Source organism: Phascolarctos cinereus, unplaced genomic scaffold (assembly GCF_003287225.1).
Source record: "Phascolarctos cinereus isolate Bilbo 61053 unplaced genomic scaffold, phaCin_HiC Scaffold_726;HRSCAF=1367, whole genome shotgun sequence".
In the NCBI taxonomy this organism is placed as follows: domain Eukaryota; kingdom Metazoa; phylum Chordata; class Mammalia; order Diprotodontia; family Phascolarctidae; genus Phascolarctos; species Phascolarctos cinereus.
In genome coordinates this window covers 420,212,578-420,225,217 of record NW_027556098.1, presented here as the reverse complement: position 1 = coordinate 420,225,217, position 12,640 = coordinate 420,212,578, and the positions used below count along the sequence as shown (strand labels likewise).

Genomic DNA, 12,640 nt, shown 5'->3' with positions numbered 1-12,640 from the left:
GGGAGAGAGAAAGAGAGAGAGGAGACAGAATGGGGGAGGGAGAGAGAAAGAGATAGAGGAAGAGAGATGGAGAAAGTGCAGAGAGAGACAGAGACACAGGAAGAGAGAAAGAAAAGAACAGACATACAGAGAGAGACAGAGACAGGGAGGAAGAAAGAGACAGGGAGAGGAATAGAGAGAGAGAAAGACAGAAGGAGACAAAATGGGGGAGGCAGAGAGGGAGAGATAGAGGAAGAGAGATGGAGAAAGTGCAGAGAGAAACAGGAAGAGAGAAAGAAAAGAACAGACATACAGAGAGAGACAGGGAGGAAGAAAGGACAGACAGAGAGAGGGATAGAGAGAGAAAGGGGGACAGAGGGAGGGACACACACACACACACACACACACACACACACACCCCCCAGATGAGACCAGCACAGGAATCAGTCCCAGAATGACCCAGAAATTCAGAGCCAGCAAAACACAGGGAGAAAGGAGGGAGAGAGCCCGGAGTAGAGGCGAGTCAGTCAATCCGTGGACATCGATGGCGTGGCTTTGGGGCTGGGCGCGTGGACAAGGCTCCATGTGCCTGAGGTCAAACACCTTGCCCCTGTGCCAGGAGACAACAGGCTCAGAAATAGCAATGCACCAGAAGTCCACAGCCATCTGGGTGGGTGGGATGAGGAAAGGCCTCCTGTGGAATGGGACGTCTGAGTGAGGAAAGCCAGGGGCTCCAGGAGATAGCACATGGGACAGGAGCAGCCAGGGCAGTTTGGCTGGGTTATAGGGCACAAGAAAAGGCAAAGGTAAGTCAGAAGTGGGTGATGAAGGGCTCAGAATGCCGAGCAGAGGACTTTGGCAACCTGAAGGTCATAGGGAACCACTGGAGGTGGGGGCGGGGATGATGTGGTCAGACTCAGGCAAATCACTTTGGCCTCTGAGTGTCTGAGAATGACTGGAGTGGGAGAGGACGTCCCCCCAACCGCCCAAGCTCTTGCCATCAGTCCAGGCATGAGGTGTGTGACAGCCTGCGCCAGAGGGAAGGGCAGCATCAGAGGAGAGGTGGGGCGTATTCCAGAGATGCTGCAGAGGTGAAATGGGCAGGCCTTGGCACCATATTGGATGTGGGGGATGAGAGAGAGTGAGGAGTCCAGGGAGGACTTACCCTCTACAGTAACAGGGAACATCAGATGGAGGAGGCTTGGGGGGGGGGAGATAATGAGTTCTGTTCTGGACATATTAAGTTTAAGATGTCTACTGGTCATATCTAGTTGGAAATGTATGAAAGGCAGTTGGGGATGTGAGGCGGGAGGTCAGCAGAGGAATTGGGGCAGGAGAGGCAGATTTGAGAATCCTCAACATAGAGATGGGCCTTAAACCATGAGAGCCCCCACTGCGCCCCAGGCTATCTCCAGTCGTCCTGCTCTGTATCTGGCCACTGGACCCTGATGGCTCCAGAGGAGAAAGTGAGGCTGGTGCCTTTGCACAGCCCTGCCCCACTTACATCCAATTCAATGCGAGTCGTGGCATCACCTTCCTGATGTCACAGTCCAGGAATGAAGGACAGAGCACCACCACCACAGCAACTCCATAGGAGCTGAGGAGATCCCCACATGAGGTAGGACAGAGCCCTGAAGGCCACCTTTGGTGAGAGGGCATGGTCTGGAGGAGGATGCAGCAAAAAGGCAGAGGAGAGAGGAGGAGAACGGGAGAGGGTCCTGAAAAACCCAGAGAGAAGACGGCATCCACAGGGAGGCCCTGGAGGACAAGGAGAGAGGAATGGGTGGAATGATGGGGTCTGAGGTCAGATAGAAGGGCGTGCGTGAGAGGAGAAAGTGGAGGCGCTAGTCGGGATGCCCAGGAAAGATGAAAGCCAGGAGAGGGCGCCAGGCCCGCCCTCCCCTGGGGAAGCCCCGAGGCTTTCTGCCCATACTCAAGGGGGCGGACTGGCCCCTTCCCATTCAGAACTACGACTCCCGGCATGCCGCGCGCGATCCAGCCAATCCCCGGAGCCTCACCGGAAGGGGCCGTCGCCATGGTGACGGGCGGAGGGGGCGGAGCCCGGGCCGCTGCGCGCAGACTCCAAGATGGCGGCGCGCAAGAGTTCCGGGCGCACGTGTAGAGCCAAGGCCAAGACCCCGAGCAGCCCGCCGCGCGTCTACCTCCCGGGCCGCGGCCCGCCGCTGCAGGAGGACGAGGAGCTGGTGCGAGACCAGGAAGCCTACGTGCTGTACCACCGCGCGCAGACCGGTGCGGGAAGGGGGCCGGGGGCGGGCCCCAGAAAGAAGGGAAGAGTGGAGATGAGGGAGAGATCCGGGGGGAGGGGACCCTAGTAAGTTGGGGGAGGGGGGGAGGAGGAGCGTGGCGGGTGGATGAGGTGGGGGGAGGGGCCGAGGTGGATGACGGGGGGGAGGGGAGGGGAGGGGCTGGGGGGCAGGGGAAAGGGCCGGGGTGGATGGGGGGAGGGGCCGGGGGGCTCCTTGGGACACTCCCCCCCCCCCCCGGCAGGCTCGCCATGCCTCAGCTTCGACATTGTCCGAGACCAGCTTGGGGATGCCCGCAGCGACTTTCCCCTGTGCCTGTACCTGTGTGCCGGGACCCAGGCCCCCAGTGCTCAGAGCAACAGGTGTGTTGGGAGCCCTGGGCCCTCCACCATCCTCTTGGGGAGTCTTGCTTTTAGGCAGACTTCTCTTGACCCTTCCCACCCCCCAGGCTCTGTAAGAGCCTGAGGTCCTTGGGGCTGGCTGGGGTCTCGGAGCCCCTTCATCTCACCATCCTCTCCCAGCTCTCTTCTCCTCCTGCCCAGACTGACCCCCCAGCTCTGAATCCTGCCTCCTCTCTCCAGGCTGATGGTGATGCGAATGCATAATCTCCACGGGACCCAGAAAAGTGAGGTGTCTGAGGACAGTGAGAGTGAAAGCGAGGAGGAAAATGAAGACGAGGAGGAGAAGAAGCCCCAGCTGGAGCTGGCCATGGTCCCTCACTACGGAGCCATGAACCGTGTCCGGGTAGCTGACGTTTTGGACTGGCTTCGTCAGGAGGCCAGGTTTTCCCAGCTGGGGCGGCTGCTGAGAATGGCCAGGCGCCTCATCTTTCTCTTACCCTTCCCTTCCCTCTCCCTCAGGTTGCGTGGCTCGGGGAGACCCCTGTGGCAGGGGTATGGTCTGAGAAAGGCCAGGTGGAGGTGTTTTCCCTGCGTAGGCCCCTGGAAGCAGTGGATGACCCCCAGGTCCTGGCAGCATTCTTGAGGGACGAGCAGGCACAGACCCGGCCCCTGTTTGCCTTTGCTGGCCACATGGCTGAGGGCTTTGCCCTGGACTGGTCCCCCCGGGTGCCCGGTGAGGCCCTGAGTAGGCAGGGAGGGCTTGGAGAGAGGTGTAAACAGTGACGGAGGGTAGAGTGGTGAAAACTGCCAAGAAGAGTCTTTTTCCCAAGCAGTGGGTAGTATAGGACAGTCTGTCTGGAACACAGGTCGCCTGCTGACTGGTGACTGTCAAAGAAACATTCACCTCTGGACACCTACCGATGGCGGCTCTTGGCATGTGGACCAGCGGCCATTTGCCGCTCATTCCCGCTCTGTGGAGGATCTGCAGTGGTCGCCCACTGAGGACACGGTGAGGTCGCCGGGCAGGGCTCTCTGGGTGGCTGGCCACAGATGGGGAGGCGGGGGTCAAGCACTTATCATGTGCCTGCTGCGTGCCAGGTACTGCGTGCCTGCACCTTACAAATCGTATCTCATTTGAGCTTCGCGACAATCCCGGGAGGCAGATGCTGCTACCATCCCCGTTTTACAACTGAGGACGCTGAGGCAAGCAGACATGAATTGAGTTGCCCAGGGTTGCAAGCTAGGAGGAGTCTGAGGCTGGATTTGAGCTTAGGCCTTGCTGACTCCAGGCCTGGGCTCTGAACCCTGTGGCACCTCCTCGTGGCGTTGTGGATAGAGCGTTGGGCCTGTAGACGTCCCCTTGTGGGCGTGGATACCTGCACCCATGACGGTCTCCCCACTGCTCTCAGGTGTTTGCATCGTGCTCAGCCGATGCCTCCATCCGAATATGGGACATCCGGGCGGCGCCAAGCCGGGCCTGCATGCTCACGGCCCCCTCTGCCCATGACGCAGATGTCAATGTCATCAGCTGGAGCCGTCGGGAGACATCCTTCCTGCTCAGCGGAGGTGACGATGGTGCCCTCAAAGTCTGGGATCTCAGGCAGTTCACGGTGAGCTCCTACCCCCACCCCAGGCCGATCCAGGAGCTGCCCCGACGTAGAGCAACCGCCTGGAGGTCATTGGGTAGGGAAGGCCTATAAGCACAGGCTGGAGGACGTGGCAGGGGCGTAGTGGGCGTTCCTTAGGCTAGATGTCAGGTGAGGGCCTTCTGTCTCTCAGTCTGATTCTTATGCACGTGTACAACGTATACTGTGTGTGCATAGATCACATGAGCTTGGCAATGTGTATGCAATGCGTGCATGCACGTGTATGTGTGTGCGTGTGAGACAGTCTGCTGCTGTCGCAGATTTCTGAGGTGCAGGGACCATTTCAGTTTGTGACCTTGAAAAAGTCACTCCCACTGCTCTGGGACTCAGTCCCCAGCAGCCTCCTGGTGCTTGGTTGACCTCAGGACCGAGACTTGGGAGTTGCCATTGGCTCTTTTCCTGTGTGGGCTCCATAGACTCTTTTTTTTTTTTTTTTGGCTAGGCAGTGGGGTTAACTGAGTTAACCCAGGGTCACACAGCTAGTAAGTGTCAAGCGTCTAAGGCCGGATTTGAACTCAGGTCCTCCTGACTCCAAGGCCGGTGCTCTATCCACTGTGCCACCTGGCTGCCCCTCCATAGATTCTTAAACCTGGGGGTTCAGGGATCAGATTCCACTTCCTCATTTTATTGCTGAGAAGCTTCAGCCCAAAGAAGGAGCCTTTGACAGCCCGGTAGAGAGCCACAGTGTCTTGGAGTGCCCCAGAGATTCTCCAGTCCAGTCCCTTCTTTGTACAGAGCGGCAAACTGAGGCAGGGGGTGTGACAGCTTTCCCGAGGGCTCCCAAGCTCTGGGGCTGGGCTTCCTCCAAACCCTATGTGGCTCACACCCTACCTTGTCCTGTAGAGCGGCTCCCCAGTGGCCACCTTCAAGCAGCATGTGGCCCCCGTGACCTCCGTGGAGTGGCACCCCCAGGATGGCGGGGTCTTCGCGGCAGCGGGGGCAGATGACCAGCTGACCCAGTGGGATCTGGCGGTGGAGAGGGACCCTGAGATGGGCATCACAGAGGACGGGGATCCCCTGGTGGCAGAGCTCCCCCAGCAGCTGCTGTTCGTGCACCAAGGGGAGACGGACATCAAGGAGCTGCACTGGCACCCCCAGTGCCCAGGCGTGCTCATCAGCACGGCCTTGTCTGGCTTCACGGTCTTCCGCACCATCAGCGTCTGAGGCCTGCACCTGGGGAGGCATCCGAGCCGCCTTGGTCCCTTCCCCCGCCCCTCAGCCATAGCCTGGGGTGCCCTGCTTGGCCACAGAGGGGCCTGTGCCCTTGGACACATTTGCCTTCAGAGATGGGAGGTGGCTTGGCCTGGCCCCCCACGCTAGGGTGTGATTTGGCCCACCTGCTTTCAGGGATAGGCTGGTTCCCTCCCAACTCCAGTGCGCTTGGATGGGTCTTGTCTTGCCAAAGACTTGAGAGGAGGGAGGGAAGGAGGGCCGACATCACTGGAGATGGGCATGTATGTGATCAATAAAAGCCACGAAAACAAAGCCACAGTGTGAGGTTATTCTGGCCGGCCTCTCACCTGCTGCTCCCTCCCTCCGTCTCTGGTGCCACTTTTTCCTTTTCTCCCTCTGCTCTCCCTTGTTCTCCATTTTTGTCCCTCACCCTCTCTGTCCCCTCTTTCCGGCTGTCTGCTTTTTCATCCTTGTTTCTGGTCTACCCTCTTTTTGTTCCTCTTCCTCTCCCCCCAGTTCTTTCCATCTCTCTCCCTTCTTTCCTCCCTTCCCCTTCCTCTCTCTCTCCCCTCTTCCTCTTTCTCTCCCCCCTTCTCCTTCTCTCTCTCCCTTCCTCTGTCTCTCTTCCCCCTTCCTCTGTATCTCTCTCTTTCTCTCCCCCTTCTCTCTCTTTCTCTCCCCCTTCCTCTGTCTCTCTCCCTCCTTCCTCTTTCTCTTTCCCCTTCCTCACTCTCTGTCTCTCCCCTCTTCCTCTGTCTCTCTCCCTCTTTCTGTCTCCAGAGGTCACAGTGTTCTGTTTCCAAGTCTCTCTTTGCTGGCTCTAACCTGTTTGGGTATCTGTCATCTCTCTTCTTCCCCATCTCAGGGCATTGCTCTCCGTTACCCCCACTTCTTTGACCCCGTCTTTTTCTTGCCTCCTTGGTCTCATTTCTGTCCCTTCCAACTTTCTCAGGAGACTGGGCAGAGGGCCAGCTCCAGACTCCCCTCCCCCTGTCCTGGCTCCCCCTCTGCGGCTCCCTGAGCTGGCCCCGCCTTCTTCCCCCCCCCAACCCCATCCTCCTAAGGCTGCTCTGATCCCTGCCTGAGAGCCACCGAGGGCTGGTGCCTGGACACTCCCCGCCCCCTCCTGTCCCCTCCCTGACACACAGACGTTCTCCCTCAAGGGAGCTGGGTCCTTCACACGGGACACACAGAAGATCCTGCTGAGCGGGATGGGGGCCGCTGGCCCCAGCAGGTAAGGGGGACTCAAGGCCGTGAGGGGGCAGGGAGGAGGCTCTTTGACCCCACAGCCCATCACTCTGTCATCCTTGGCTCTGCCCATCTTCCTCTCCCTTTCTGCCCACCTGTTTGCCTCTACCCGGCCCGTTTAGGCTACTCTGTCTGCTGTTGCGGGGGAGATGGCCCAGTTTGACAGCTCTGCCCACCTCAGAGGTGGGCAGCCACACTGGCTCTCAATGTTTCTGTCTGCTTCAAGAGGCCGTTCTTGTCTCTACTCCATTCACTGGGTTTCAAGCCGTAGGAGCCAGTCTCTGACCATCTCCCTGTTGGCACTGGCCCTCCTGTTGCCTCTGCATCTCTCCCTGACATCTGTGGGCCCCTTGCTGTCTCTCTGCATCTCTCCATCATCTCTGGGCCCCTTGTTGTCTCTCTGCATCTCTGTCTCAGAAGCAATCTGACCATTCCTCCCTGTCCTTGCTGGTTCCTTTGCTGTCTCTCTGACCCTCTCCCCCTGTCATCTCTGAGCACCCTGCTGTCCGTCTCTGCACCTCTCTGTCATCTCTGGGCCCGTTGCTGGCTCTCTGCATCTCTAACTCTGTTAAGATCCAGTCTCTGGCCATCTTTTCCCATCATTGCTGGCCCCCTTGCTGTCTCTGACCATCTTTCCTTATCATCTGGGCCCTTTGCTGTCTCTCTGACCCCTCTCCCCCTGTCATCTTTGGGCCCCTTGCTGTCTCTCTGCATCTCTTCATCATCTCTGGTCTCCTTTCTATCCCTTGGCATCTCTGTCTCTGAGAGAGTCTGACCATCTCTCCCTGTCATTTCTGGGCACCTTGCCGTCTCTCTCCCTGCATCTGTGGGCCCCTTGGTGTCTCTCTTTGCATCTCTGTCTCTGAGAGCCAGTCTCTGACCATCTCTGCCTTGCAGGGGGGAGGGGGAGGGCTACCTGTCCCCAGATTAGATATTGACTTTGACATGAAATTGTCATCCCCCTAAGCTGAGTCTCGGCTGAATATGGAAACATAAGCTGCTCCTGTGCTGGGCAGAGGTGGGTCAAGGGGCAAGGCCTAGAGCTGCTCTGGGGCCACGTGGGAGGCAGGGAGGGCAAGATGGACCAGCCCCAGGAGCCAGGGCTTCCTGTCTCAGCCCTCCATTGTCCAGGGGCAGAGCCCCAAGCGCCCCTTCCCAAGGCTAGCCTGTGAGAGCCCTTGGGGTCATGGGGGCGGGAGACCGTGCTCTTCATCCACCTTGTTCAGAGGAGAGCATTGGCCGGAGTCCCCCTTCTTCTTCTGCAGGTGCCCTACCACCTGCTAGCCCCCATGGGGGTGTCCCGCGTCCTGCGGCGCCTGAGTGGCGTCCCCTCGTCTGCAGAGGAGGACCAGGGTGAGGGAGGCGGCTTGGCAGCCTGCCGCAATGGGCGCTCCCCCGCGGGCGCCGAAGTGGGCCTGGGCCCCCGGCGCAGGGGCCGCTTTGTCAAGAAGGACGGCCACTGCAACGTTCGCTTCGTCCACCTGGGGGAGCACGGGGCGCGCTACCTCAGCGACCTGTTCACCACCTGTGTGGACGTCCGCTGGCGATGGATGTGTCTGTTCTTCTCCTGCTCCTTCGTGGCCTCCTGGCTGCTCTTCGGCCTGGCCTTCTGGCTCATCGCTTCCCTGCATGGGGACCTGGCTGCGCCCCCGCCGCCTGCGCCCTGCTTCTCGCAAGTGGGCAGCTTCCTGGCCGCCTTCCTCTTCGCCCTGGAGACCCAGACGTCTATCGGCTATGGGGTGCGCAGCGTGACGGAGGAGTGCCCGGCCGCAGTGGTGGCCGTGGTCCTGCAGTGCATAGCAGGCTGCGTGTTGGACGCCTTTGTGGTGGGGGCCATCATGGCCAAGATCGCCAAACCCAAGAAGCGTAATGAGACGCTAGTATTCAGTGAAAATGCGGTGGTGGCCCTGCGCGACCACCGCCTCTGCCTCATGTGGAGGGTGGGGAACCTGCGGCGGAGCCACCTGGTGGAGGCGCATGTCCGAGCCCAGCTGCTTCAGGTGAGCCCTGGGGAGCCAGATAGGGCCCTTGCTGTGGGTGGGACTGGCACTGCCTCGGAAGGGCCCAGGAGATATGGGGCAGTGACTCCCCTGGACCTTTGCATGGAGCACCAATAATTTGTGGGAACTGCTGTCTTCCTGTCCAGGGAAACTAGGAAGCCACAATTCCCAGCGACCCGTGGGTTTGGGGCTCTCCCCATCCCATTGGCCCTTGAGTTGGGGCTGGAAACCCAGGAGCTTCTGGGTGGTTGAGTATCTAAGGACCTCAGCCCCCAGTACCCTCTGGGTCAGGGAGGGCAATCCCCCTGTAGTCTGTGGACAGCAGCCTCCAGCACGAAGAAGCCTTGACCTCCCCCAGTCTGGTGGAGAGGAGTGCCCCAGGGGTTCAGGAGAGGGGAAGGGTTTCTCTTCCCTGGTTTGGTTGAGACCCAAGAGCTCATAGGAACTGTGGTTTCCTCAGACTCAGTCAAGGCCAGCTGGGCCCCCCTGGGTGGAGACTGACCCTCAGAGAGCCCTGTGTGGTGAAGTATAGTAGTGCCTTTAAAATTTCCATCCCATAGAGGGGCTCGGCCCTGGGTGGTATAGTCATTCCTTCCAGATTCCGGTTGCAAGGAAGGGCTCAGATCCAGGTGGTGTAGTCGCTCATTGTAAATTCCCATCCTGTGGACGGCCTTGGCCAGCTCTGACCCTACTTTGCCACGGCCACAGGTTGCTGCAGCCACCCTAGGGGCAGTGGTTCAACACTGGCCAACAGGAATTGTGGGAGGGGGGCCAGAGACCTTGTGTGGGGTCTGAGGGAGGACACCTGCCCATAGTCCCTAGGGGCCAGGTGTCTGGGTCTCCTTCTGACTTGTGAAGATCATTTCTCTCCCTCTCTCCATCTCTGTGTCCCACCCCTGGCTCGGGTCTTTGCATCGTTGTGTGGCTCTTGGTGTGGGCTGCTTCCCCTCTGCTCCTCTTTTGCTTTGGGACTGGCCTGATTCTGCTTGGTCACTCTTTCCATCCCCATGTCACCTTTTCTTCCGTCTCCTTTTATCTCCTCTGTGTCTGTGTCCCTGCTTCCGTGATCTCGCTCCTGCCTCACTGCCTTGTCTCCGCCTGTACTGTGCCTCTCCCAGCCTCGCGTTACCCCAGAAGGCGAGTACATTCCCCTCGATCACCAGGATGTGGACGTGGGGTTTGACGGGGGTACAGACCGCATTTTCCTGGTGTCGCCCATCACCATCGTCCATGAGATCGACGCTTCCAGCCCTCTGTACGAGATGGGCCGAGCTGAGCTGGCCAGGGCAGACTTTGAGCTGGTGGTCATCCTGGAGGGCATGGTGGAGGCCACAGCCATGACCACCCAATGCCGCTCCTCCTATCTGCCAGGGGAGCTTCTGTGGGGCCACCGCTTCGAGCCTGTGCTCTTCCAGAGAGGGGCCCACTACGAAGTGGACTACCGTCACTTTCACCGAACCTACGAGGTGCCTGGGACCCCCATCTGCAGTGCCCGGGAGCTAGAAGAGCGACAGGCCCTGGGGGACAGTGACAGCCCTGGGCCCAAAGGGGGCCTGCCCGGTACCCTGGCTGCCTTCTGCTATGAAAATGAGGTGGCCCTCAGCTGCTGCCAGGAAGAGGACGAGGTGGAGGAGGAGAGGGGTGAAGCCCAGGTGGAGGTCAGCTCCAAGGCCTCCACCCCACCCCCATCTCCTGAATTGACCCCACCCCCCTGAAGGAAGACTGACAGAGCTGGGAGACTGCAATTCCCAGTGTCTAGGACCTTGGCTGTCTCAGGGGCCCACTGTGTCACCCCCCCCTTCCCCGGGGATGTGGGAGTTGTAGTCCTAGGTCAGGGAGGAGCTGGATTCTAGGCCCAGGGACTTCCCTACAGGCCTAGAGCCCCTTCCCTGGGGCATAGGCTAGGATGGATGGGGTAGCAGTGCATGCTTCCCAGACCCTGGACTTTAGGAATGGGGGAGGTGGCTTTGTGGGTGGAACCTTCTGGATGATTTCAATCAGTAGCTCCTCCTCACCACTTTCCCAAGGAGGGGGAATGAGGACCCCCCCCTCCCTTCTGCCCTATTGTTACCCTCAGCACTTTTTTTCCTCCCAAGCCCCTTCCTTCTGGGATCAATCCTGCCGCCAGGAGTCCAAGAGGCAGGGAGTGGCCAGGGTTGTTCTAGACCCCCACCCCCACCCTCAAGAAGACAATGGGACCCAGGAAGCCCATTGGTTCAGACTGGGTTTGCAGACAGGACAAGCCATGGAGGGCCCTGGGCCCATGGGGCCGTAAAGAGCCTAGCTTGGCCTCTAGGCTGAGCAGGAAGCATCCTGGATGCACGGGGCCACCAACTAGCCAATGACTTTCTCCAGAATGCTGTGCATATATACCTATCTACATATATCTGTATATCTGTATTCTCCCTAATTTTTCCTGGTTTTGCTGCAGAAGGGGGGGGGGGGAAAGAGTGGCCTTGGCCTCAGGAGGGAGGTCACTCTGGGCAGGCAGGGGAAATGAGCTTTGGAGGCAGATGCCCCAGGCTGGAATCCTGGCTTGGCTCCCTGTGCCCAAGTGACGTGGGCCAGCCCCTTTCCCCTCTGTTTTCTCCTGTTAACCAAAGGGGGTTGGAATGTATTCCCCTTGAGCTTTGCCAGCTGGGGAGCCTATGACCTCTGTGCCCTGGGAGGTGGCATCGCAGGCAGGCTGGCTGGCCTTCCAGGGCTCACTGGGACTTTTCTGGAAGGCCCTAGAGCAAAGCAGGTGGTGTTTCTGTTAGGACCTGCGTGGCCTCTGGACACTGGAAAGGCTGCAGCATGAGTCACCCTAGACTGAGCTGTGGCAAAGGGCCCAGGCCCTGGGCTGGGCTGCCCTGCCTTGCCCCTGCCTCAGCTCTGGGGCAAGTGTGGAGGACACTCAAGGACCCTGGGGTCCTTTCCATCATTGCCTGGGGGTGGAGGGAACCGGCTTGCCCTTGCCCCCAGAATAAAGAGTTGTGAAGCCATCTGTGTGTGTTCATGTGCCTGGGTGGGAGGGGCAGGGGGTGGCTGCTGTTCCTCAGTCCTGGCCCTTGGCCCAGTGCCTCATTTCCATGAGCGTGCCACGGGAGAGGTGCCAGCCTGCAGTGAGGGCTCGAGCCCCGGGAGAGGGAGGAAGCCACCCAGGAGCCCCACTGGGCCCTCCAGCCCCAGATGCTGGGCTCTGTCCTTCCCTCCTCACCTTTCCCCAGGTTTTTGGGCTCCCTCCCAAGGACCCAAGCCTGTCCTCTACCAGGGGCTCTCCCATATCCCACCATACCCCAGAGACCTCATGGCTCTTTTTGCCCAGAGGACCTAATCTTCCTTCCCTCATCCTCCAGAGGCCCCATCACCCTCTTCCCAGCCTCCTAAGGTCTCTTTCATGCCCTGATGTCCTGTCCTCCCCCTTCACCCCACCCCCTGCCTGTGGCCTTTATCCATCAGTAACCCTGATAAGGACCGGATGGTATTAATTAGCCAGGCAGCTGCAGGATTGTAGGGGGAGGGAAGGTGAGACCTAGGGCCTAGAGGCTGGGGAGGGGGCTGAAGATGCCCAAGTGGGATCAGGAGGTGGCCTGAGGGAGAAGGGCATGGAAGAAGAGCTAGGACCCCTTTTTGGGGACCAGGACGGGGATGGGAGCTTCAGACTTCCTGAAGGTCAGAACAGGGACAGGGAGGGGATTAAGAGGCAGGAACAGTTTCCATGGCTAATCCCTTGGGGAAGCTGGTTTTGAAGCACCACGGGCCTTTCAGGCTTGCCCCCTGGGGGTCAGGAGGGGGGGCCACAGCAGGGTCATCACCTCCTTTATTTCCTTACAGAGAAAAGAGCCCTAACTGTGCACTCAGAGGACCTGAGTTCCAGTCACAACCTCTCTGGGCCTCAGTTTTCTCATCAGTAAAACAAGGGGACTGGATTGGAGGTCAAAGGTTCCCTCCCACTAGGGGGTGGGGCCTGTGAAGAAGAGGGGCGCCCAAGGGCAGAGTTAGATCTG

General features: G+C 59.4%; 2 protein-coding genes across 3 annotated transcripts; both read left to right on the top strand.

Moving 5' to 3' along the window:
• Positions 1-2,036: 2,036 nt before the first annotated feature.
• On the top strand, positions 2,037-5,715 carry GRWD1 (glutamate rich WD repeat containing 1). 2 transcript variants are annotated; one of them, XM_078146002.1, is made up of 8 exons: positions 2,037-2,229; positions 2,488-2,605; positions 2,825-2,987; positions 3,104-3,317; positions 3,451-3,593; positions 3,683-3,787; positions 3,994-4,194; positions 5,074-5,715. In XM_078146002.1, the coding sequence occupies exons 1-8, from the start codon at positions 2,067-2,069 to the stop codon at positions 5,392-5,394; spliced, it is 1,428 nt and encodes a 475-aa protein (XP_078002128.1). In that variant the 5' UTR covers positions 2,037-2,066; the 3' UTR covers positions 5,395-5,715. The 2 variants fall into 2 exon arrangements, with proteins under 2 accessions (XP_078002128.1, XP_020859724.1); XM_021004065.2 differs by lacking the exon at positions 3,683-3,787 and having other exon boundaries at positions 2,038-2,229.
• A 2,225-nt stretch (positions 5,716-7,940) lies between these two features.
• Positions 7,941-11,621, top strand: KCNJ14 (potassium inwardly rectifying channel subfamily J member 14). Its single transcript, XM_021004034.2, has 2 exons — positions 7,941-8,651; positions 9,770-11,621. Exons 1-2 carry the CDS (start codon positions 7,941-7,943, stop codon positions 10,364-10,366), a joined length of 1,308 nt encoding a protein of 435 aa, XP_020859693.1. The 3' UTR covers positions 10,367-11,621.
• Positions 11,622-12,640: the final 1,019 nt, after the last annotated feature.